The 21,273-nt window shown below is 52.5% G+C and overlaps 1 protein-coding gene across 3 annotated transcripts in view; it reads left to right on the top strand.

The window, feature by feature from the left end:
* Stard9 (StAR related lipid transfer domain containing 9) overlaps positions 1-20,734 on the top strand; it is an 84,354-nt gene extending 63,620 nt beyond the window's left edge. For 2 of the 3 annotated variants that reach the window (XM_070005911.1, XM_070005913.1), the window contains 11 exons: positions 1,268-11,770; positions 11,886-12,083; positions 12,460-12,643; positions 12,972-13,109; positions 16,084-16,201; positions 16,304-16,425; positions 16,558-16,622; positions 16,769-16,971; positions 17,652-17,731; positions 17,900-18,085; positions 18,757-20,734. In XM_070005911.1, coding sequence (XP_069862012.1) covers positions 1,268-11,770; positions 11,886-12,083; positions 12,460-12,643; positions 12,972-13,109; positions 16,084-16,201; positions 16,304-16,425; positions 16,558-16,622; positions 16,769-16,971; positions 17,652-17,731; positions 17,900-18,085; positions 18,757-18,858 — 11,899 coding nt within the window. In that variant the 3' untranslated portion in view covers positions 18,859-20,734. The remainder of the gene's footprint in view (positions 1-1,267; positions 11,771-11,885; positions 12,084-12,459; positions 12,644-12,971; positions 13,110-16,083; positions 16,202-16,303; positions 16,426-16,557; positions 16,623-16,768; positions 16,972-17,651; positions 17,732-17,899; positions 18,086-18,756) is intronic. The other variant, XM_070005912.1, reaches the window with a different exon arrangement.
* The last annotated feature ends 539 nt before the right edge of the window (positions 20,735-21,273 follow it).

Below are 21,273 nucleotides of genomic sequence, written 5' to 3' on the forward strand. Positions count from 1 at the left end.
GAAGTTTTTTCTTTTTTGGTTGTGGGGCCTGAACTCTGGGCCTGGGCGCTGTCCCTCAGCTCTTCAGCTCAAGGCTACTGCTCTAACACTTGAACCACAGTGCCACTTCTGGCTTTTTCTGCTTATGTGGTGCTGAGGAATCAAACCCAGGGCCTAATGCATGCAAGGCAAGCACTCTACCACTGAGCCACCTTCCCAGCCGGACAGTAGTTTCTTCAAATCAAGATCCAAAGAAAATTTATACTTGTGATTATTACACCTTTAAGTTTCTTGGTATCATCCTTTAAAAAACTTTTTTTTCTGCACACTGGTGGCCCACACCTATAATCCTAGCTACTCAGGAGGCTGAGATCTGAGGATTACAGTTCAAAGCCTGCCTGGGCAGGAAAGTCTGCAAGACTCTTATCTCCAATTAACCACCAAAAAACCAAAAGTGGCACTGTGGCTTGGGTGGTAGAGTGCTTGCTTTGTGCTGAAAAGCTTAGGGACAGTATCCAGGCCCAGAGTTCAAGTCCCATGACTAATGCTATATATATGTGTGTGTGAAATCTTTAAGTAGTTATACAAAGGAATTGCTATCACCAAAGCAGCTGAAATGTTTCATTTTTTGAATTTTTTTTTTTTGTTGTTAGTGGTGGTTGTGGGGCTTGAACTCTGGACCTGAGTGCTGTCCCTGAGCTCTTCAGCTCTAAGCGAGTACTCTACCACTTAAGCCACAGCCACTTGAGGTTTTCTGAGTGGCTTATTGGATATAAGAGTCTCTGGAACTTTCCTGCCGGGGCTGGCTTTGAACCACGATCCTCAGATCTCAGCCTCCTGAGTAGCTAGGATTATAGTCGTGAGCCACTGGTGCTTGGTGCCTTTTTGAGCTTTATTTCTTCATTTCACTGATTTGTTCTGTAGAATATAGGACTTTGTAAATTTATGGTTTTTTTTTTTTTTTTGGTCAGTCGTGGGACTTGAACTCTGGGCTTGGGAGCTGTCCCTCAGCTCTTCAGATCAAGGCCAGCGCTCTACCACTTGAGCCACAATGCCACTTCTGGTTTTCTGAGTGGCTTATTGGCGATGAGTCTCACTGACTTTCCTGTCCGTGCTGGCTCTCAACCGTGATCCTCAGCTCTCAGCCTCCTGTGTAGCTAGGATTACAGGTGTGAGCCACCAGCCCCCAGCTTGGCTTTTGTAGCCTTTTAAGAGAAGAAAGTGATGGAAAGTTACATGCCTCTGTGACCTCTCACTTTTACTGAGATGGCTTTCCTTATCTCCACAGTATTTTCCTGAATTGGGATCCCCCTACCACATTACTGCTGATGCCTAACCCTACTCACCAGAAACCAGACAAAGCCCCACCTGCAGATCCAGTTCACCAGGCTCCTTCTTTTCAACTAAGGATAAGACATCTGTGCAGGTGCAACCCCCATCCCACAGGCCAGGAGCAGCTCTGCTGGGCCAAGGAAACTTCAGGCACCAAGGGAGCCTCCACCCCAGACCCCTGCCTCACTGTGAGCAGCCACGAGGCTATGGACATCCAGGAAGTGGAGAGAGTAGGTAAACAGCCCTGTCAGATGGCATCCCTGGGCTTCATGTCTGTGTGCCAGTCAGTTAACAAGCTAAAGCCAAAGGACAAACTGAAGACCTTGACCCCTGCCATCCAGACCAGGAGTGCTAAGCGACTAGCAGCCTCTGTCAGCCCACAAGCTGAGTGGCAAAAAGACTGGGACCTTGGGACCCACAAGCCTGCTAAGGGAGCCATTTGCTGTCCCCTTTATTCCCATGGACCCAAGCAGGCAGCCGGGCATGGAAAAGGAACCAAGACATTTCAGGCCAAAGCCAAACCAACTTTTCCAAACAAGACAACAAAAAGGCAACAGAAAGTGCTGGCAGCTAGGGTCAGAGACATCGCCAGACAGTCCTTTCATTTGCCTCATGGTAATCCTTTGAGGAGACAACATAACTCAGGAAATCCAGATAGCATGACTGCACTCCCAGAAACCAGCCCTGTAGTGGATCACACAAGAGAAGAAAATGATTTATCTGATGCAGATAGCAATTACTCAGTGGATTCTCTCTCTTGCGTCTGTGCTGAAGTCCAAAGAGAGCCCCCGAAGTCAGAGGACCCTCAGGGGAAGTGGAGTCTCCCTGAACCAGAGAACTCTGAAAGTGACAACAGTCAGATATCTGAGGATTCACTGGCTGAAAATGGGTACCAATGCCCAAATGAATTTCTTAGGGACAACCACCCCACCAACCATGGCCACCCAAGGACTAGAACTACAGCCTCCTTGCGAGGCTTCTGCACACCTTTGGACTGTGGTCCATGTGCTCAGGCTCACAGAGGCTTTTCCTTGGATAGCCTGATCTGTGCTGAGCAAGAACTGAGGGAAGACCAACAAGAAGAACCTTGCCTTGGTTCAGTTGATGAGATGCCTGCAGAGACCTTTTGGCATCTACCCAACTCAGCTTTTCCTGTAGGAGTCCAGGAGGCAGCATCCAGGCCTGGTCTCATCGATCACAGAATAGAAGCTAAGCTGAATGCTGTCCTGCCAATGAGCAGTTCATATTACCTTGATCCTCATTTCCAGCCCCATTGTGAGTGCCCTAAATCAGAGGTGGAGGCAGGCTACTTTGAACAAGCTGGTTCTTCCCAATGCACACAACTTCTAAGAGGAAGCCCACTAGTGTCCATGGACTCATGGTTTTCCTGTGACTCTAAGATCAATTCTGGCAGTCCCCCAGGAGTAGTGGGTTCCTTATGTGCAAGTCCTGACATCCAGGAAGCTCAGCCCTGTGCTGAGGAGAAAACTGGCTACAGGCTAACTACTGAAGAACAAAAGCCTTCAGGTGCAGACAAAGCTCTGCCAGGCAGCTCCAGACTACTCCAGGGAGGTCCTGAGCCGCCATGTGGTGCAAGAGATCCATACCCAGCCTCTGCTTCAGACCCACCCAAGCTGCCAGCGTGGGAAACTCAAAGGCTTCATCCAGGCATCTTTGAGGGTAGAGAAATTCCTGTCATAACCCAACAGGGCGGTTCTGAAGCTTCCCACAGTTCTAGTGTATCAAGCATGTTGGCTTCCTCTGCCACCTCATTCATCCATGTAGAGAGCCTTCCCGAAAGAGATTGGGATTCACTTCAGCAAAAGTACCTCCTTGAACTCTCTCATCCTGTTTCAGATGCTGTAGGAGAGCTCAAGCAAGCTTTGTTCTGCCCCAAGGAAGATTCTGGCTCCCTGGCTGAAGCTTCTGGTAAAAAAGGAGATACTCAAGTGCCAGTTGGCCCTGGAATATCTAGCAATCTAAATGTCAACAACTTCCTAGTGCATCTGTCTAGAACCAGGCATTTGAGAACAGAGAAAGACCAGGTCAGTTCAAGTACAAAGTTAGAAAGTGCTTCTGATTTCCTCAGCACTAGTGACAAAGAAGTGAGTTGTCATGGAGCATACTCAGCAGATGTGGAATCACTGACATCTGCATCTGCACATGTACAGGTCCAAACAGCCAAGAGCAAGGTACCACATTCTGTGACAGGTGCACATGAGGGCGGACAGAACAACTTAGAAGAGGGCTTTCATGGTAGCCGGAAACGTATACTACTGACTTCCTCTGATGAGTATTTCTTTCAAAACCGAGTTTGTCGCAGTAATGGCACTGTAGCTACCAAAGCAGAGGATTGGCTCCCAGACCAGGCTCTTTTCAGGAAGAAGAGTGACAGCCAGGCGGGACCATTAAGTCAAAGCAGCCATCCTCCTCCCCTAAGGGAGGAGAAGAACCATTGCCAAGAGAGTGCTGACAAAGCAGGTAGAAGGCACAAAAACATTACATCTCCATCAGTTCCAGAGCTCTACCTCCACTCTGCTCCCTGGAACCCTTTTCCCACTTCCCTGCATCCACCCCCCTTGGAAACATTCTATACAACCAAGAGCAGAGATGTCCTGACAGAAACTGCCCTAGAGATTCCAGCCTACAGGGAAGTCCGGGGGCCATCCCCGTCGCCTAGAGAAGCCTGGGGCTTTCATCCCAGCCACCAAGACCTCCAAGAACCTCATTTGGAGAATAGTTTGCCAATGTCATCCCAAAGCCACGATCTCAAGATGGCTTCATTTCACCAGGTAACAACAGACAGGTCAGTTGATCTGTGTGCTAGGGAAGTGATTGGAAAACTAGAGGAATGCCTTGGGAATATTGAAGAAAGCCACAGTTCTGTTTATTGTTTTTTCGCTCATAACAGACACTGTGTCCCTTCTACGAGCACACAAGTATGTGAATTTGAAAGTCAAGTTGGAATTTTAAATATAGAGCAGCATGGAGAGAGAGAAAAGGCTCCTGTGCAGAGCCTCTGCAGTGCTTCCCTAGACAGCTCTGAGTCTGTTGGTGCTCAAGTCTGTTGGTGCCCTTCTGAGGCAGAAGGGGAAGAAGATCCGGGTCCGAGTGTGGTTGTCCTGCAGGCCCAGGCCCATGAAAAAGGCAGACAGTCTCCTTCTGGACTCAGGTCTGGTTTTGTCTGTGAAACCACTGATTTGGGCCTAGAGAAGGACATTCCCCTGACAGCCTCTGCTGCTTTAAAGTCCAGATCGGGCCAGCATAGAATGAAAAAGACCATGTCCCAGGGTAACAGTCCAGCCCACAGGTGGGAAGGAAAGAATGAAACAGGACTTGTTGGAAAAGCTCTCTATCCCAAAGACAGCCCAGAAGAGTTTAAGCTTCCAGGGCTGGAATCTGCCTGTGAAGGATTGCGGTCTGTTAAATGCTCTAAGAAAAGACATCCCGGTGGATGCAAGGGCCCCAGAAAGTCACAAGTAATGGTTGGCATCAAAGGAGAACCTTGTGAAAAGAAACACACACAAAATACTACTAGTGCTGATGAAATGGATAAGCTAATTAGGAGTGTAAGGCAACTGGAAAACAGCATCTCAGAAATTGAATCCCAGCAGAATAATCGGCTTCGTGCTTCCCATACACCAGGAGTCAGTAAGGAGTCTGTGTTCCAGGACCAGAAGAACCACAGGAGGACTGGCCATACCCTGAGGCCAGGCAGCTCAGCAAACCATCTATCCTACAAAGAGCCATCTGTTCCAAGACAGATTGATGATGCGATCTTCAGATATAGCAAAGCTGGGGGAGTAGAGGTATACAGTTGCCACAGGGTCACCACGAGCCCCTTCAGGTCAAGTGAGCATGCACAAGACTGTCAGAGTGTGGGAGCGCACACTCACACAGCTGATGTAGAGTTAGACAGAGCCTCCAGAGGCACACGTGATCCTTCAGGAAGAGGCACAGCTCAAGGAGAGAGCACCAATACTACTCTTCACCTGGGGAGAATGAACGAATTGGCGAGAGCTTTGCCAACCAGACTAGAGGGGTCTGGGAAGGACACCGAGCTGGGAGGAGAATCAGCAAACTCCAAAGAACAGACATGGGACTTGGAAAGTTTTGAGGAACTAGAGACTGTAAAAGGTTTTCAGATGAATCAAATTGCTGAATGTTCTAGTGGTTCAGAGCCAGAGGACCCAGTAGTTCAAGGTAGACTTGAACAAATGGCAAGGAAAAGTAGAAGGTGCCCACTGAAAGAAAATATAGACCTAATAAAGACTCAGAAACTTCTTAATCCAAGCCAGCACTGTTTGGATACAGTTTGCAGCCAGGAGACTGCCTTTCCCTTACTGACCCAGACAGACTTTTCCGCAACTACTTACTGCCAAGACCTGAGGAATAATTACTTGCCCTTGGGCTCTCCCAGGTTGCCCAGAAACCATCTTCACGCTTCTAATTCTCTAAATATGTCTTCAGTTGAGACACTGCTGGATCCTACAATGCTGAAGATTCATGAAAGTCCCTTGGGAACCAGAGTAGGGCATCAGGACCAGAGTGGAGGGACCAGGAGTCCCGAGGGAAGTGTTGCAGGGGGCTTCTCCATGCCACCCACTGCTTGGTATGGGTCTGAGATGCCCACACCCATGGAATCTGATGGCCAGTCCGTTATATCGGACAGCAGCATTCCACTAGGGACAGAGGACTGGATGACATCAAGCACCAGCTCCCACGACCAAGGGAGGGACCTCAGAATCGCTTTGATGGCTTTGAGTACCCAGGAAGATTTGGGGTCTGAAACTGAGGCAGCTATACCAAAAAAAAGGTCCAGTTCCTTGAACAGAATTTCTGGGCGGCTTGAAAAGAGGGTCAGCTTCCTCTTAGAAGAAGACACTGACCAAAGTAGGGAGACAAGGGAGAAGACAGAGGAGGCTGAAGACCAAGGCCCCCCCAGCAGCGCCTCCTTAGAACCTATTTCCCTGCCACAAGAGCCCGAGGCAGAGCCCGTGCTGTCAGATTCCTCCGTCCATGCGTCCATGTGCCTGGCCATCCTGAAGGAGATCAGACAGGTTACCACCCAGAGAAAGCAGCTCGGAGACTTTGCCAAGTTGGGGACAGTCCTCCCTCACTATGAACTGTCACTAGAGCCTGAAATATGCTGGCAAATGGACCCGTTACAAGTGTTGGATAGGACCCAGAATGAGGACGAAGCACAGGGATTGTCTGCTACACCAGGTCATCTGTCACCTGATGAGCAGGAAGCGCAGGCCACCCTTCTCTGTGAAGATGACTTTCAGCCTCTGTCCGATTCTGAAATGAACGAAGGGCCAAGGCATCATTCAAGGGCCTCATCTCCCAGAGCCACTAGCGACAAAGGCCATGCTGGAGAACTGAGATACTTCCGGGAAGCCAGTGAGCAGTTTGTATGTCACTCCAGCTCTGAAACCACAGGGATGGAGGAAGAAGCACCCAGAGCCCCTTCCTCTGCTGATCCCTGGGTCTCCCACAGGCTCTCCTCGGCCATGGAGCGGGACAGGAGGGTGTCCTCTCAGGCCCCTTGTTGTGATCCTGGGAGGGCTCCACAGAGGCAAAGTCACTTAGCTGCCTGGGAGACTGAAGATGGCAGGTGGGACAACAGGCCTGGGCTGCGAGAGCCAAAGAGGCCAGCATTGCCATATGGAAGTGGCTCTAGCAGCTTCTTCGTGGCCGCACAGGGAGGCAAGAGAGCCCATGTTGAAAGTCAACCTATGGTATGTGATTTTCACAGTGCCACCAGCCTCTCGGGGCCTCATGCTGATGCCATCCAATGCCCTGAGGCCTCCTCCACTGACTTAGAAGAAGCGATGACAAGTGCAAAACACCCTGCAGTTCTGGCTGGAGCGCTGAGAAAGGTCAGCATGGAAGCCCCCAAGCAGCAACATGTGAAGTGGAAGGAGAAGACGGAGTCTATGCTGCCAGAAGCCTGCAGGGGTGGTGGCAAAGCTTTCAGGCCAACTTTACCAAATCAGAGACCTAGACCGGATCCTAGGGGTGTTGGAGAGGAGCCCCCATGTGCATGCCAAACTGAGACTTTGGCCAGCTTTGTCTTAGAAAGCCCTGAAGACAGTGGGCCACTTGGCTTATCTCGGAAGGAAGAGGAGAGCAAAGCTTTTCCTTGCCAACCCCTGGGTAGTGCTCTTATTGCTGGGAATGTCTGTACCTTCCATTCTTCCCCTCCACTGTGTGCTAGAGATGGTGACCCAAGGAAGGGGATTGCCAGGGCTCACCATTCACCCTTCGTAGAACCTTCCAGGTTCTGTGAAATGGATGAGGGAGAAGAGGGCTCTTCCACAGAACCCGACATGCCCCTGGCACATGGCCTTGAGCTTAAAGAAAGAAATGTGGGCCTCAGGCCAAGAGACAGCAGCCCTGTTGAGCCAAGCACCACAGCTGCTGGCCTGTCTCGCACTCAGGGCTGTAGCTCTTCATTCAGCCCTGGTGCCAGAGCAAGTTCCTTCACTCCCTCCACTGCTGATGGCAGCTCAGGGCTGGTAGGGGATCCTGAGAAGAAAGGCAGCACTGAGCTTGAGGGCTCATACTTGGAGTCACCGAGGACTCTGACGGAGAATTCCATAGGAGACCAGCATGGACAGGCAGCTGACATGGAGCCAGAGCCACCTGTAACAGCCTGGGGCCTACACAGCCCGAATGGAAGCGAAGGGTTCACTGTGAGTGAGTTGGCGGTAGAAGAACAGCATAGACAGCTAGAAAACACCATCAGATCCCTTTTAGAGAAGACACAGCCCAAGTCCTTGGATCCCCAAGCCAAGTGTGTAAGGTTAAAACACGTGTGCAGTCCTCAGGCCGACTGTGCCTGGGAGGAAGAAGAGCAGCAGAGAGATGAACCTTCTGGAGAGAAAGACACTGCCCGGCACAGAAATCCCCCACCCTCGGACGGAGATGGCTTGCACTACTGTCAGGCTAGACACGCTAGGAGAGGTGATGCGGCTATGACAAACTCTCCCGTGTTCCAGAGTTTCTTCTCAGGTTTTGAGGACACAGCTTCTGGACCCCTGGAGCAAAGTGAAGTGCCACAGCCTGCTGCCCGGAGGCCTGGCCAGCCCTGTTCTGATGGGAAGCAGCCAGCCCCCCATCACAGGCACTCACATCCTATAATTGCAGTCTTCTCCGGTCCCCAACACTTCAAGTCCTCCTCTAGACCCCGGTTCTCTGTGATTAACTCATCTCGGTCCCTTCAGGAGCTAATGAGCAAGGCCTGTCCTTCCCCTAGAGAGGGGGACATGCAGAGCCTGTGTCCCAGCCGCCGTTCCTCAAGAAAGCCAATGGCAAGAGCTGCTCTGCGGGCTGAGGACAGCAATCAGATGGTCTTATCTAACTTGTACAGTAGCTCTGCTGATCATGGGGCCCAGAAACCTGTCACCCCTCCTTATCCCACACTCACCACTTGCTCATGCATGCCAGCCCCCAGTTGTGTGAGCAGTTGCACGTATAGCTCTTGGGAACAGGCTCCACAGGGAAAGCCAGAGACACTGGGTGTCCAGGTTAGGCCGGAGAACTGCTTTTCTCTAGTGGACAAAGGGATGTTAACCCTTGACTCCAGTGACAGCACTCCTTCCATCCCGCCTCCGTCTCCAGACGGGTCTGTGTGCATCGGTTGGAAGCAGTATGTATTTGGCAGTACAGCTGATCTCCTTTTCAGTCAGAAACCATTGAACGTGGCCCACGCAACTGGCATGGACAGTGGCTTAGAAGATCAGAATTCCCCACTCAACTCCCAGGTTGGTGCCCATGCCAGAACTCTATCAAGAACACACAGCAGCACTGAGCATGCCCAAAGCTGTGTTGAGGCTGGGAAAGTACTGAATCCCTCATTGGCCTTGAGGGATCCCTATGTGCTCACTGGTACTGGTGTGGCCCCCACTTTAGATACCAGTAGAAGACTCCAGTTCCAGGGCTCTAGTGATGGGGCAAGCTATCTTCGGAGTGAGCCCCTATTGGCTGAGGAGAACGCTGCCACTCCAGTGGACAGGGCTGGGCTGCTGGGCAGGGCAGAGGCCCACCCCGGGGGGCTGGCCAGGAGGAACACCTTGGAGCAAGGCACGCAGACCCCTGGCTGTAGGCGCCGCTGGAGCTGCACCGACATCTCCACGCGGCCTGACAGCGACAGACGGCCAGCCTGCGACCTGGCCTCCTGGAGCAGCATGCACAGCCTGTCCCTCCGCCTGTCTCAGCTCCTGCACAACACCTCGCAGCTGCTTGGAAGCCTCTCCCAGCCAAATGTGGCCTCAAGGAAGCAGACCACCAACGTTTCCGCTCCAGAGGAGGCCCTGCCTGCCCTCAAGATGGAGGGAGCTACTCAGACCACCTTGGATAAAGGCACCCAGACCGATCTCATCTCCCCACTCCCTCCCACCCCTGCCCCAGGGACCAAGCCTCCAGAAGTGAATGTGAGCCTTGAAGTGCTGGCCTCCGGCATCAAAACCACGTCTCTAGGAAAGGGAGATACCCCAGTGGCACTTGAGAAGAGAGAAGCCGAGGAAACACCACCAAAAATGGCAGCATCCCCAGAGGTTCATGAAGGAAGGTCTCAGAGCCCGCCAACACCTCTGTCTCCACTGAGGCTTCAGAAAGTGTCTCTTGAGCAGAGCCTCCCTTCTGTGAGCCCCCTAGCTTCTGAAGCTGCTCCACCTCCTGCCCCCCAGCCAGGATGCCCTGGCATGGATAACAGCCCCCACATTCCTTGCCCCCCAAGGCTTGTCCCCAGTACTCCAGACTTCCCCCTGGAGCTTGGTGTCCAGAAGCAGCCGGGCCCGGCGAGTGCCACGGTGGACAGGGCCTCCTCGCCAATCCTTATTCTCAGCGCAAGCTGCCAAGAGTCAGACCCCGCTCAAGCCCCCTCCACCCCGCCTCCTGGAGGCCACCTGGGGCCTTCCACCAGCCCACAGCTGGGGCCCGGCGCCTCAAGGCCGCCAGGGGATGAGGGTCGAGATGGGTTGGATGGCTCCCTGAGTATGGAATCTCAGAGTCAAGGCCAGAAACACTCAGAAAGGAGTACTGACAGCTTCCTCCTCGAGCCAAGCTCCCCGCGCAGCCCACAGCGGAGCTCCAGAGTCCAAGCTGCTGGGCAGCCACAGCCGGTGACTGCCACCGGGGCGCAGTGCAGACAGCCATCTCCCGTGAACAGCACTGGGGCGCAGTCCAGACAGCCGTCTCCCACAACCAGCACCGGGGCGCAGTGCAGACAGCCGTCTCCCACGACCAGCACCGGGGCGCAGTGCAGACAGCCGTCTCCCACAACCAGCACCGGGGCGCAGTGCAGACAGCCGTCTCCCACAACCAGCACCGGGGCGCAGTGCAGACAGCCGTCTCCCGTGAACAGCACCAGGGCGCAGTGCAGACAGCCGTCTCCCACCACCAGCACCGAGGTGCAGTGCAGACAGCCCCCTCCCATGACCAGCACCGGGGCGCAGTGCAGACAGCCGTCTCCCACGACCAGCACCGGGGCGCAGTGCAGACAGCCGTCTCCCACGACCAGCACCGGGGCGCAGTGCAGACAGCCGTCTCCCACGACCAGCACCGGGGCGCAGTGCAGACAGCCGTCTCCTGTGAACAGCACCGGGGCGCAGTGCAGACAGCCGTCTCCTGTGAACAGCACCGGGGCGCAGTGCAGACAGCCGTCTCCCATGACCAGCACTGGGGCGCAGTGCAGACAGCCCCCTCCAGTGACCAGCACCGGGGCACAGTGCAGACAGCCGTCTCCCACAACCAGCACTGGGGCGCAGTGCAGACAGCCCCCTCCCACGACCAGCACTGGGGCGCAGTGCAGACAGCCCCCTCCAGTGACCAGCACCGGGGCGCAGTGCAGACAGCCGTCTCTACCCTCAAGGAGCCAGAGGCTACCGGGAAACTCGCCTTACCCAGAGCCAGGCCCACTGAACCTCGGGGGGCCGGGCAGGCCTCCAGCGGAGCCCCACCCCATGGTGGACCTCTCCTCTCCATGGAGGGGGCCGCAGCCCCTCCCTCGGTCCGCTGACACTGCAGAGCCTCAAGGTCCTGCCTCGGGCTCACCTCATGCCTGCAGACCCCAGAAGCTGCTGCGCTCCGTTTCCCACATGTGCCTGGTCTCTGAGCCCCAGCATCATAGCCAGAGGGACAGGTATGGGGTTCAGGATGACTCTTCTGGGGAGCTGGGTATGAGTGAGGAGCTGAGGACCTGCTCAAGACAGAAGAGACGGAGGCCTCCACAACTTCCCTATGACCAGAGCCACAACGCTGAGTGGTTCCAGACGAAGCCGATTCCCCTGCAAACGGGGGTCCACAAGCCCTCACTGAGCATGGAGCTCACGGAAGCGAAGTTGCATCGCGGCTTCGGGGAGGCGGATGCCCTGCTGCAGGTGCTGCAGAACGGGACTGGGGAGGCACTGGCCCCGGAGCCCCCGGCGGGCAGCTGGGAGGAGCTGTACACTCGGTAAGGGCCGGCCTGGAGGGCAAGGGGCGGCCGAGGTGGAACAGAACCTGAGCTCTGGCATCTTCTGGGGGCTGGAGAGCACTTCCAGCTTCAGTGACTCTGTCCCATTTCTCAGGCAGAGAAAAGCCATCGAGACCCTCAGGAGAGAAAGGGCTGAGCGACTTCAGCACTTCTATCAGACACAAAACCTCTGCCCCAAGAAACAACTGAATCTCCAGCTCACCCACGATCCCCCCACATGGGAGCCTGACTTGCCCAGCAGGCGCCGGGAATACCTGCAGCAACTGAGGAAGGAGGTTGTGGAGACCACCAGGTAAGGGGAACCCACCGGCCTGCAGGAAGTGGCTTTGCGGGGGGAGGGGGTGTAGAGTTTTCGCATCTTAAGGGTCTTCCATTCTGTGGCAAATGAGGTGACTCTGGGAGGCTGGGACGCACGGAAAGAGGAGGATAGATGGGAATGGGTGAGGGAAATGGAGGTGGAGAGAAATCCTGGGAAAGGATGGACTGCACTCTGCTGTGTCTCGACAGTCTGTAGACCTGGGTCTTGGAATGGCATGGCCGCCTCGCTCGGGCAGCCTCTCCTGAGGTGAGAGCTTGACTCTGTGGGCAAAGGGGAAGATGATGCTGCATCAGCCAGGTGGAAGGCCGGTGCTGTCACCATGTCACTGCCACCCCACAATCTCCCCTAGGAGCCCAGAGGAAGCATCCAGGTGTGCTGAGCAAACCTCTGACATTGAGCTCATGCTGAGAGACTATCAGCGGGCCCGAGAGGAGGCCAAGCTGGAGATTGCCCGGGCGCGGGACCAGCTGTGGGAACGGACTGAACAAGAGAAGCTGGGGATCCGCCAGAAGATCATCTCCCAGCTGCTGAAGGTGAGGACTGGGGCCTGGAACCAGGGAAGCCCTGGCTGTGGCTGCCTCTGAGTGTGTGTGGGGGGGGGATAGTCAGGATAGGACCGCTGCCAGCTCAACACAGGACTCCTCCCGCCCGCACCACAGCAGCTCCTGCCCCTAGGCCGGGCCTGGGAGGAAGTGGCTTCTGTGCTCACCTAGTATGGGGCAGCCTGAGGAATGGCGGCTATGGGGAATTGGCGGTGGGAGGCTGAGGCAGGAGGCACAGGAGCTGGGTAATGGGGGAGGGGAGAGGGGATGGGGGTCATGAAGGTGTACCAGAAGCTGTTTGATGATCGGTCCTTCCCAGGAAGAGGAAAAACTCCACACACTCGTCAACTCCAGCCCCCAGAGCACCAGCTCCAATGGAAGCCTCTCCTCGGGCATCACCTCCGGATACAACAGCAGTTCTGCTTTCTCAGGCCAGCCCCAGTCCCCGGAGGCGATGGTGAGTGAGCAGTAGACATTAAGAACAATCCAGCAAGCCAGATAAGCACTTGGCCCTCCTCGGGGACCACTGTAGATGTGAGCCCTTCCCCCAGCCTTGAGACTTGCCTCCCTGTCCCTGTCTAGATCACCTGGTCATTCCAGTGTGTGTTTTGTAGATGCCATCTGATGACACAGCAGGGAGCAAAACTATCCTTGTCTTTTAGGGCAGCTATTTTATGATTCATTACTGTTGCAGTTATTTGGGTAGGGACACTAAGCCAGCATAAAACAGTGTCTAAGCCCCTAGGTTAGTAAGGATCCTGGAGAGAGAGTACGTGCATTTAAACTGAGGCTGAGCCAGGCCCTCCCTAAGTGCTCAAACCTACAGTCATAGTGACTCAGGAGGCTGAGATCTCTGAAGATCATGGCTCGAAGCCAGCTGGGGAAGAAAGGGCTATGAGACTCCTATGTCTGCTTAAACAGCAGAAAACCAGAACTGGAGGTATGGCTCAAGTGGTAGAGCACCAGTGTTGAGTGGAAAAGGCTAAGCAGAAATGTGATGTCCCGAGTCCCTAGTAATGGCAGACACATGCACACAGAGTCTAGAAGGATGAGAGGTATTTAATGCAGAACGTGCTTAGATACTAGAATTGGGAGAGATCCTGGGGCTCAGCAAATGAGGCCTCGAGGAAGGGAGTTTGAGGACCTAAATGACAGCAGGTGGCTGGAACAGAAAGACATGGGACCAGATGCTGGTGGCTCAGATTTGTAATCCTAACTAGATGGGGAGGTTGGGGGGGGGGGGTGAGGGTGAGATCTGATAGAAAGCTTTTGCCTAGAAGAATAGGATGATGAGATTGGAAGAGGAAGCAAGAGAGACCTGTTAGATGACCCTGGCAAAACTGAGCAAGATGGTGAGTGCTTGGTTTAGGCGCTGCCAGTGTAGAGAAATGATTGTGGATCTAGGTCTGGGAAGGTGGCTCAGTGGTAGAGTGCTTGCCTTGCCTACATGAGGCCCTGGGTTCGATTCCTCAGCACCACATAAGCAAAAAAGCCAGAAGTGGTGCTGTGGCTCAAGTGGTAGAGCGCTAGCCTTGAGTTGAAGAGCTGAGGGACAGCGCCCAGGCCCAGAGTTCAGGCCCCACGACCAACAGGGAAAAAAAAAAAAAAAAAAAGATTGTGGATCTTGACTAAGCAAGTAAAGGACTAGGTACTGGATGTTAGCAGAATGGGAAAGAATAGTGGAGAACGGTACTCGTTTTTCAAGCCCTGGTCCAGGGCCTGGGGGCTTGTCCCTGAGCTTTCTTGCTCAAAGCTAGCACCCTACCACTTGAGCCCAGCTCCACTACCAGCTTTTTTAGTAGTAAATTGGAGATAAGAATCTCACAGGCTTTCCTGCCTAGTGTGGCTTTGAACCACAATTCTCAGATCATAGCTTTTTTTTTTTTTTTTTAATCGGTCGTGGGGCCTGAACTCTGGGTCTGGGCATTGTCCCTTAGCTTTTTAGCTCAATGCTAGTGCTCTACCACTTGAGCCACAGTGCCACTTCTGATTCTCATCTTCTAGACATCATCTATCCGAGTTTGGTGTCTTTCTGGGGATGTTATGTGCAACCACATGGAAATGCATATCTTTCTATAAAGCTCATGAGTGGAAGCACCCATTTTGTCACTTGGTGGTGGTTTTTGTTTGTTTTGGTTGAGGGGCTTAAACTTGGGGCTTGGGCACTGTCCCTGGGCTCTTTTGGTCAAAGCTAGCACTCTACCACTTTGAGCCAGAGCTCTACTTTCAATTTCCTGGCGGTTTATTGGAGCTAAGAGTCTCATGGATTGTACTGCCTGGGCTGACTTGGAACCATGATCCTCAGATCTCAGCCTCCTGAGTAGCTAGGATGACAGGCGTGAGCCACTAGCACCTGGCATCATTTTTTATTTTTATTTTTTTTGTCAGTCGTGGGTCTTGAACTCTGGGCCTGGGTGCTGTCCCTTAGCTTTTTAGCTCAATACTAGTGCTCTACCAATTGAGCCACAGTGCCACTTCTGGTTTTCTGGTGGTTAATTGGAGGTAAGAGTCTCATGAACTTTCCTGCCTGGGCTAGCTTTGAACGGCGATTCTCAGATATCAGCCTCCTGAGTAGCTAGAATTACAGACATGAGCCACCAGCGCCCAGCTCATTTCTTTTTTCTTTTTTTTTTTGGGGGGGGGTCTGGTCGTGGAGCCTGAACTCTGGGCCTGGGCACTGTCCCTCAGCTCTTCAGCTCAAGGCTAGCGCTCTACCACTTGAGCCACAGTGCCACTTCCGGCTTTTTTCTTTTTGCTTATGTGGTGCTGAGGAATCGAACCCAGGGCCTCATGCATGCAAGGCAAGTGCTCTACCACTGAGCAGCCTTCCCAGCCCTCATTTCTTGTTTTTTGAGGTGATTTTTTTTCCCATTTATATAGCCCACTTTGATTTTTTTTCTAAAATATTTTGGTTTTGATTTATATATCACTAAGTCCTTGTCTTGAAAGAAGCCACAAGTTAGGACATGAAGGCAGAGGTAGCATGTGGGTGCTTTTAAGATCTGGGCTGAGGTCAAGGCCATGCTGTTGAGCAGCTGGCTGAAGTTGGAAGAAGGGTGAACACAGGACCTGGTTTCACATTACAACCTCTGGCTTAGCTGCTACACTTGGGGCCATGGGTCAGCTTTTCCTCTCTCTTACTTTCCTCCAGCTTTGGTATCTACACTCAAACCCCTCCATCCATAGCTGCCTTGCTGTGGCCACAATTGTGATGTCTATAGGAACTGTTCTGCAAGCAGCCTTTAAGTCTTTGGCATGGAAAGTAAAGACATAGTCGAGGTAGGGTTCTCTTGGTAGTGACCTCTTGAGAGCATTCACCTTCTTCCAACAGCCAACACAGCCATCACAGTAAAAGCTGTTAGGTACAGTCGGAAATGATTATGTGTGCCTGCTTTATGCTTCTCTGCTTCTGAGCCCTCTCTGTTCTGCAGGGGGACACAGACTTGTCCGATTCCAGAGACACCTGGCTAGGGGAAGGGCAGTGCCATCCAGCAGTGAGGAACAGTCACCTGTATGTGGCAGGGTCTGCCTGGAAGAGCTCAGTCTACAGTGAGTGGGGGAGGGGGGCAGAAGGTGTGCATCTGCTTAGTGTGGGGACCCTGCTATGTCACAGGGTCGCTGGCCATCTCAATTTCCACCTACTTGTTGTAGGCCGCAGAACCTCCCTAGGCAGCTGCTACTCCCAATCCAGCATCTCCAGCTTGGTCAACTGCTTCTCCGCCTCCTCCTATCAGGAATTGGCCAAGCATATCGTGGACATGACAATGGCCGATGTGAGTCACTTCTACTCATCCCCACCATTGCTTTAGCCAGACCTCTGCTGGGTGGGCAAGGAGGAAAGGTATGCTTGGTAACCCGAGGGTCTGATTTGCGCTACCCCACTAATTTGGCCAATGTGTCCCCAGGTAATGGCTGCTTGTTCAGACAATCTTCACAACCTCTTCAGCTGCCAGGCAACAGCTGGATGGAAGTAAGTGCTTTGGGCAATGTTTTGGTCCAACCCTGCTGTCCTGTTGGGGTTCTTTTCCTTCCCTCTGTCTAGATTTCTGGAGTCCCTCACCTGGGGCTCCTCCTGGAGCCCATTTTCACCTCCTCTTTGTGCTCTGGTCCCTTTAGCTATCAGGGTGAGGAGCAGGAGGTGCAGGTTTACTACAAAGAGTTTTCTTCTACTCGGCATGGCTTCCTGGGGGCAGGTGTGGTGTCCCAGCCACTGCCTCATGTGTGGGCAGCTGTGAGTGACCCCACCCTGTGGCCCCTGTATCACAAGCCCATCCACACAGCAAGGCTGCATCAGCGGGTGACCAACAGCATCAGTCTGGGTGAGCCAAGGGAGGGAGGTGTCAAGCGGGCCCTGGCCAGGGATCTGAAGTAGATGGAGGGACCAGGTACCGGCTGCTCACGCCTATAATCTTAGCTGCTCAGGAGGCTGAGATCTGATGATCACAGTTCAAAGCCAGCCCAGGCAGGAAAGTCCATGAGACCCTTATCTCCAATTAACCACCAGAAAACCAGACATAGCACTGTGGCTCAGGTGGTAGAGCGCTCGCCTTGAGCTGAAGAGCTAAGGGACAGCGCCCAGGCCCAGAGTTCAGGCCCCACAACCAAACCAAAAAAAAAAAAAAAAAAGTAGATGGGGCTGGGAAGGTGGCTCAGTGGTAGAGCGCTTGCCTTGCATGCCTGAAGCCCTGGGTTCAATTCCTCAGCACCACATAAGCAAAAAGAAAAAAGCTGGAAGTGGCCCTGTGGCTCAAGTGGTAGAGCGCTAGCCTTGAGCTGAAGAGCTAAGGGACAGCGCCCAGGCCCAGAGTTCAGGCCTCACAACCAGACTCCCCCACTTCACCCCCCCCCCCAAAAAAAATAGATGGAGGTCTGGAGGCAGCCTTGTTGGAAAGCCAGGTTGACAGGATACCTTCATAGGCTTATCCTGTTAGCTGTTAAGTTACAGAATGGGGGTGGGGGAGCAGAAGGGACAAAAACCTAAATCTGTCTGTCCCTGCAGTGTACTTGGTGTGCGACACTACACTGTGTGCATTGAAGCAGCCACGGGATTTCTGTTGCGTCTGCGTGGAAGCCAAAGAGGTGCCTACCTTGCTGGAGATAAAGGAGGCTGGGGTGGTGGTGTGAGAAGCCATTGATGCACACTGGGTTAAGGGGAGAATTGAAGCACAATTTGGGGCTGGGCTACTATACTGGGGACTGGGCTACTATACTGACCACACCCTAAATTCATCTGTTTTGTTATTATAGTCAGAACTCACAGCTTTGTGTCCCCAGGGGCACCTTTCTATCATGGCAGCTCAGTCTGTTTATGACACATCCATGCCGCGACCCAGCAGAAGAATGGTCCGAGGGGAGGTCCTGCCCAGTGCCTGGATCCTGCAGCCTGTCAGTGTGGAAGGAAAAGAAATCACCAGAGTCATCTTCTTGGCCCAGGTGACGGCCTTGCAAGTTGCATAACACACCATGGGATCTTTCTGTCCAGGTGGTCAGGCCGTGACCTGAGTGCCAGAGTCGGGGGGCTTCTTGGTCTGTGGGTACAGGGAGTCAGAGGGGGAGGCACAGGAGTTTACCAGTGTTTCTGAAGCTGCTATGGAACCTGAGACATAGCAACCTCTATGTCCTGTGCCAGACGCCATGTCCTTCAACGGATGGGTCAGTTGTGGGGCCTGAACTCTGGGCCTGGGCGCTGTCCCTCAGCTCTTCAGCTTAGGGCTAGCGCTCTACCACTTGAGCCACAGCACCACCTCCGGCTTTTTTTCTTTCTGCTTATGTGGTGCTGAGGAATCGAACCCAGGGCCTCATGCATGCAAGGCAAGCGCTCTACCACTGAGCCATCTTCCCAGCCCCCAATGGATGGGTTATTACAAGGTACAACAGCCTTGGCAGAACTGGTCATCCATTTTGGGCCGTTCTCTACTCCCAGTCCCCCTTAAATTTAGTGACAAATGTAATTGGGAGGTGAAAGCTGATGCTTGGATCTCTGCACACTAGGCCAGTGGAACAAGGGGTACATCTCCCATCCCCACAGCCAGGGGCTCGCTGCTTGGGGTGGGCTTGGAACCTCCAGGTCTGTCTGCCATTAGTTCTTCTCTCTGTGCTTTCAGGTAGAGCTGGGTGCACCAGGCTTCCCCCCTCACCTCCTGAGCTCCTTTATCAAACAGCAGCCGCTGGTTGTAGCCAAGCTGGCTTCCTTCCTTGGTAGCTAGCACTGTGCAATGGAGAAAGTGCTGCTGAGATGCCAGCCCAGGATGCCCCAGAGATGCTGCGGCCACTCCTTGGAGTTTGCCCTGAGGCCAGAAGAGCCCAGGCTTACCTGTGGTGGCTGGTGACAGCCAGCCTGGCCCCGGGCCGCCAGCAAATCCCGTCAGCTCTGACCACCTTGCAGAGCCAGCAGCCTGAGCTCCAGACCTGGCTGTCCAGAGTGAATGAAGCTCCTCACACCTTCTGGATTTCTTACCTTAATTTCCCATCTGTGAGACTGTGGCACATGACCTGTTCAAGGACAGAATGAGGTGGGGACTGCAGTGCTGCTTTGGCAAAGTGCCTCCCTGGCAAGCAAGCACTGGCCAAGACTTCTCTGGATCTTCCACTAGCATCCAGCTCCACTTTGTGATGGAGTGGCAGAAAGGACAAAACTGGAAAAAGCGTTTTAAAAAAAAAAAAACAGCTGCACAAACCAGAATACGGATTCAGGTTTGTTTCTGTTGAATGTTTGCAAAATGCTTTGCATTTTTGCTTTTTTTCCATTCCTTGAAGAGGGCAGTTGGGTTTTTGCGCCAGTTAAGAGTGCTGAGCGGGCCGGCCGCTGGTGGCTCATATCTGTAATCCTAGCTCAGGAGGCTGAGATCTGACTGTGAGACTCTTATTTCCAATAAACTACCAGAAAACCAGAAGTGGTGCTGTAGCTCAAGTGGTAGAGCGCTAGCCTTGAGCTGAAGAGCTCAGAGTCAGCACCCAGGCCGAGTTCAAGCCCCACAACCAACAACAAAAAGTGCTGAGCAGTGTGGTGTTCAGTGAGTTGGGAGACTTCCATACAAGCAGGTGGGATGTGGGTAAGGGTGCAATGGTCTGATGCTCTTGAGAGGTGAGGGCGTTGCTGATGAGCAAAGACCAGTTCCAGATGTTGAAACTGACTTCTGGGGATATAGATGGAGGAGGTGGTAGGTAAGGGACTGGTTAGCAGGAAGCTCAGCATGGGGAGGCAGCCTCCAGCACTGAGCTGATCCTCCCTCACCTATTCCAGGAGAGGACAGAGAAGGGGGAATTCAGTGTTCTTAGCCTGGATGAACAGAGTTCTGAGGATTCTGGATGTTCACCTGAAGTGGTAGGTGCCAGAGAAATTTCCACCTTTTCTTTTTTGTTGTGTTGGTACCAAGGTTTGCCTGTTCAGCTTGCTTGTGCTCTGCCACTTGAGCCCTTAACTCCAATCCAGCTTTCTGTTGGTTATTTTGGAGGTAGTGTCTTAATTTCTCTGCCCAGGCTGGCTTTGTATCATGATCTTCCACATCACCACCTCCTGAGCAGCTAGGATTATAGGTATGAGCCATTCATGTCCAGCAGAAACTTTTGGAGCTCTGTTTTCCCAAATCTTTGGTGGAAAAGGGTAATCAGATGGAGATTGAGAAAACATGATCAAAAGTGAATTTCTATAGTGAAGCAAAGAATTTCCTGAAGGTGTTTGCAGGATTTTTTCTTTTACCTCAGATTGTTATTTATATATTATTGAAGGTTTTATAATTTGCTTTTGAACTCTACCCAACTTATGTATTCCCGGCTTTTTTCATATAAATCTCACTACTGAACAAATGGCCAAAACATCTGTAAATTCCCATGTGTACTTTCATTTAGTGAAGACTCTCCCTTCCTAGTGGCAGATACCCCTCAGGTTAGAAGCTTTTCTGACAGCTGCAACATTTCCTCTAAGAAAAACTGCATGCAGATACTTTCAAACAGGAGTGCCTATTAGTATTCTACTTTCGCTAGAAGCGCTTGAATCTTACTCACCAAACAGAAAACAAATGAACTTAATGCACTTTGTCAAAATAATGCTTTTGGTTTTTCTGGAGCCAAATCAATTCCCTTCGACCCCAACAAAACAGCATCACAGAAGCTGCCCACCATGATTTAGCAGGCTCTCTTGAAGTAGAAAAACACTTCAGCTAAATATGAAAAGGAGTCACACAGGAAATATCAGTATGTAGGGCAAAAGGATGTAGGCCCAAGGATGGATATGTATGGAGCATGCAGAATCAAGCACTATTACAACTCCCAACTCAAAGCTTGCCTTCCAAAGAGAGAAAACAGGTAAGACCTGTCACACCTTTGTTAAAGAAAACAAATTTATTTTCTTAAAAAACTTATTGTTCTGCCCTGTGCTTGGTCTCTGGATGAGGGTCTAAAGAGTTATTATCTGCACAGATGGAAGTCCACTGTTTCAGTTAAATGCTACCACACCTGTTGAACACACAGCAGTCCTGTAGACTCCCAAGGTCTGTGTTAATGAGCCTTACAAAGCTATGCAGAAGTCCTTTGCTTCTGTCATGATCTCTCAGAACCACAGTTTAAAAAGCAAGGCTTGAGTCCTGTTGATAGCCGACACGCTTCATTTCATTTAGCAACCA

The sequence above is a fragment of the Dipodomys merriami genome, unplaced genomic scaffold (genome assembly GCF_024711535.1).
Source record: "Dipodomys merriami isolate MVZ:Mamm:240054 unplaced genomic scaffold, mDipMer1.0.p SCAF_69, whole genome shotgun sequence".
NCBI classification, from domain to species: domain Eukaryota; kingdom Metazoa; phylum Chordata; class Mammalia; order Rodentia; family Heteromyidae; genus Dipodomys; species Dipodomys merriami.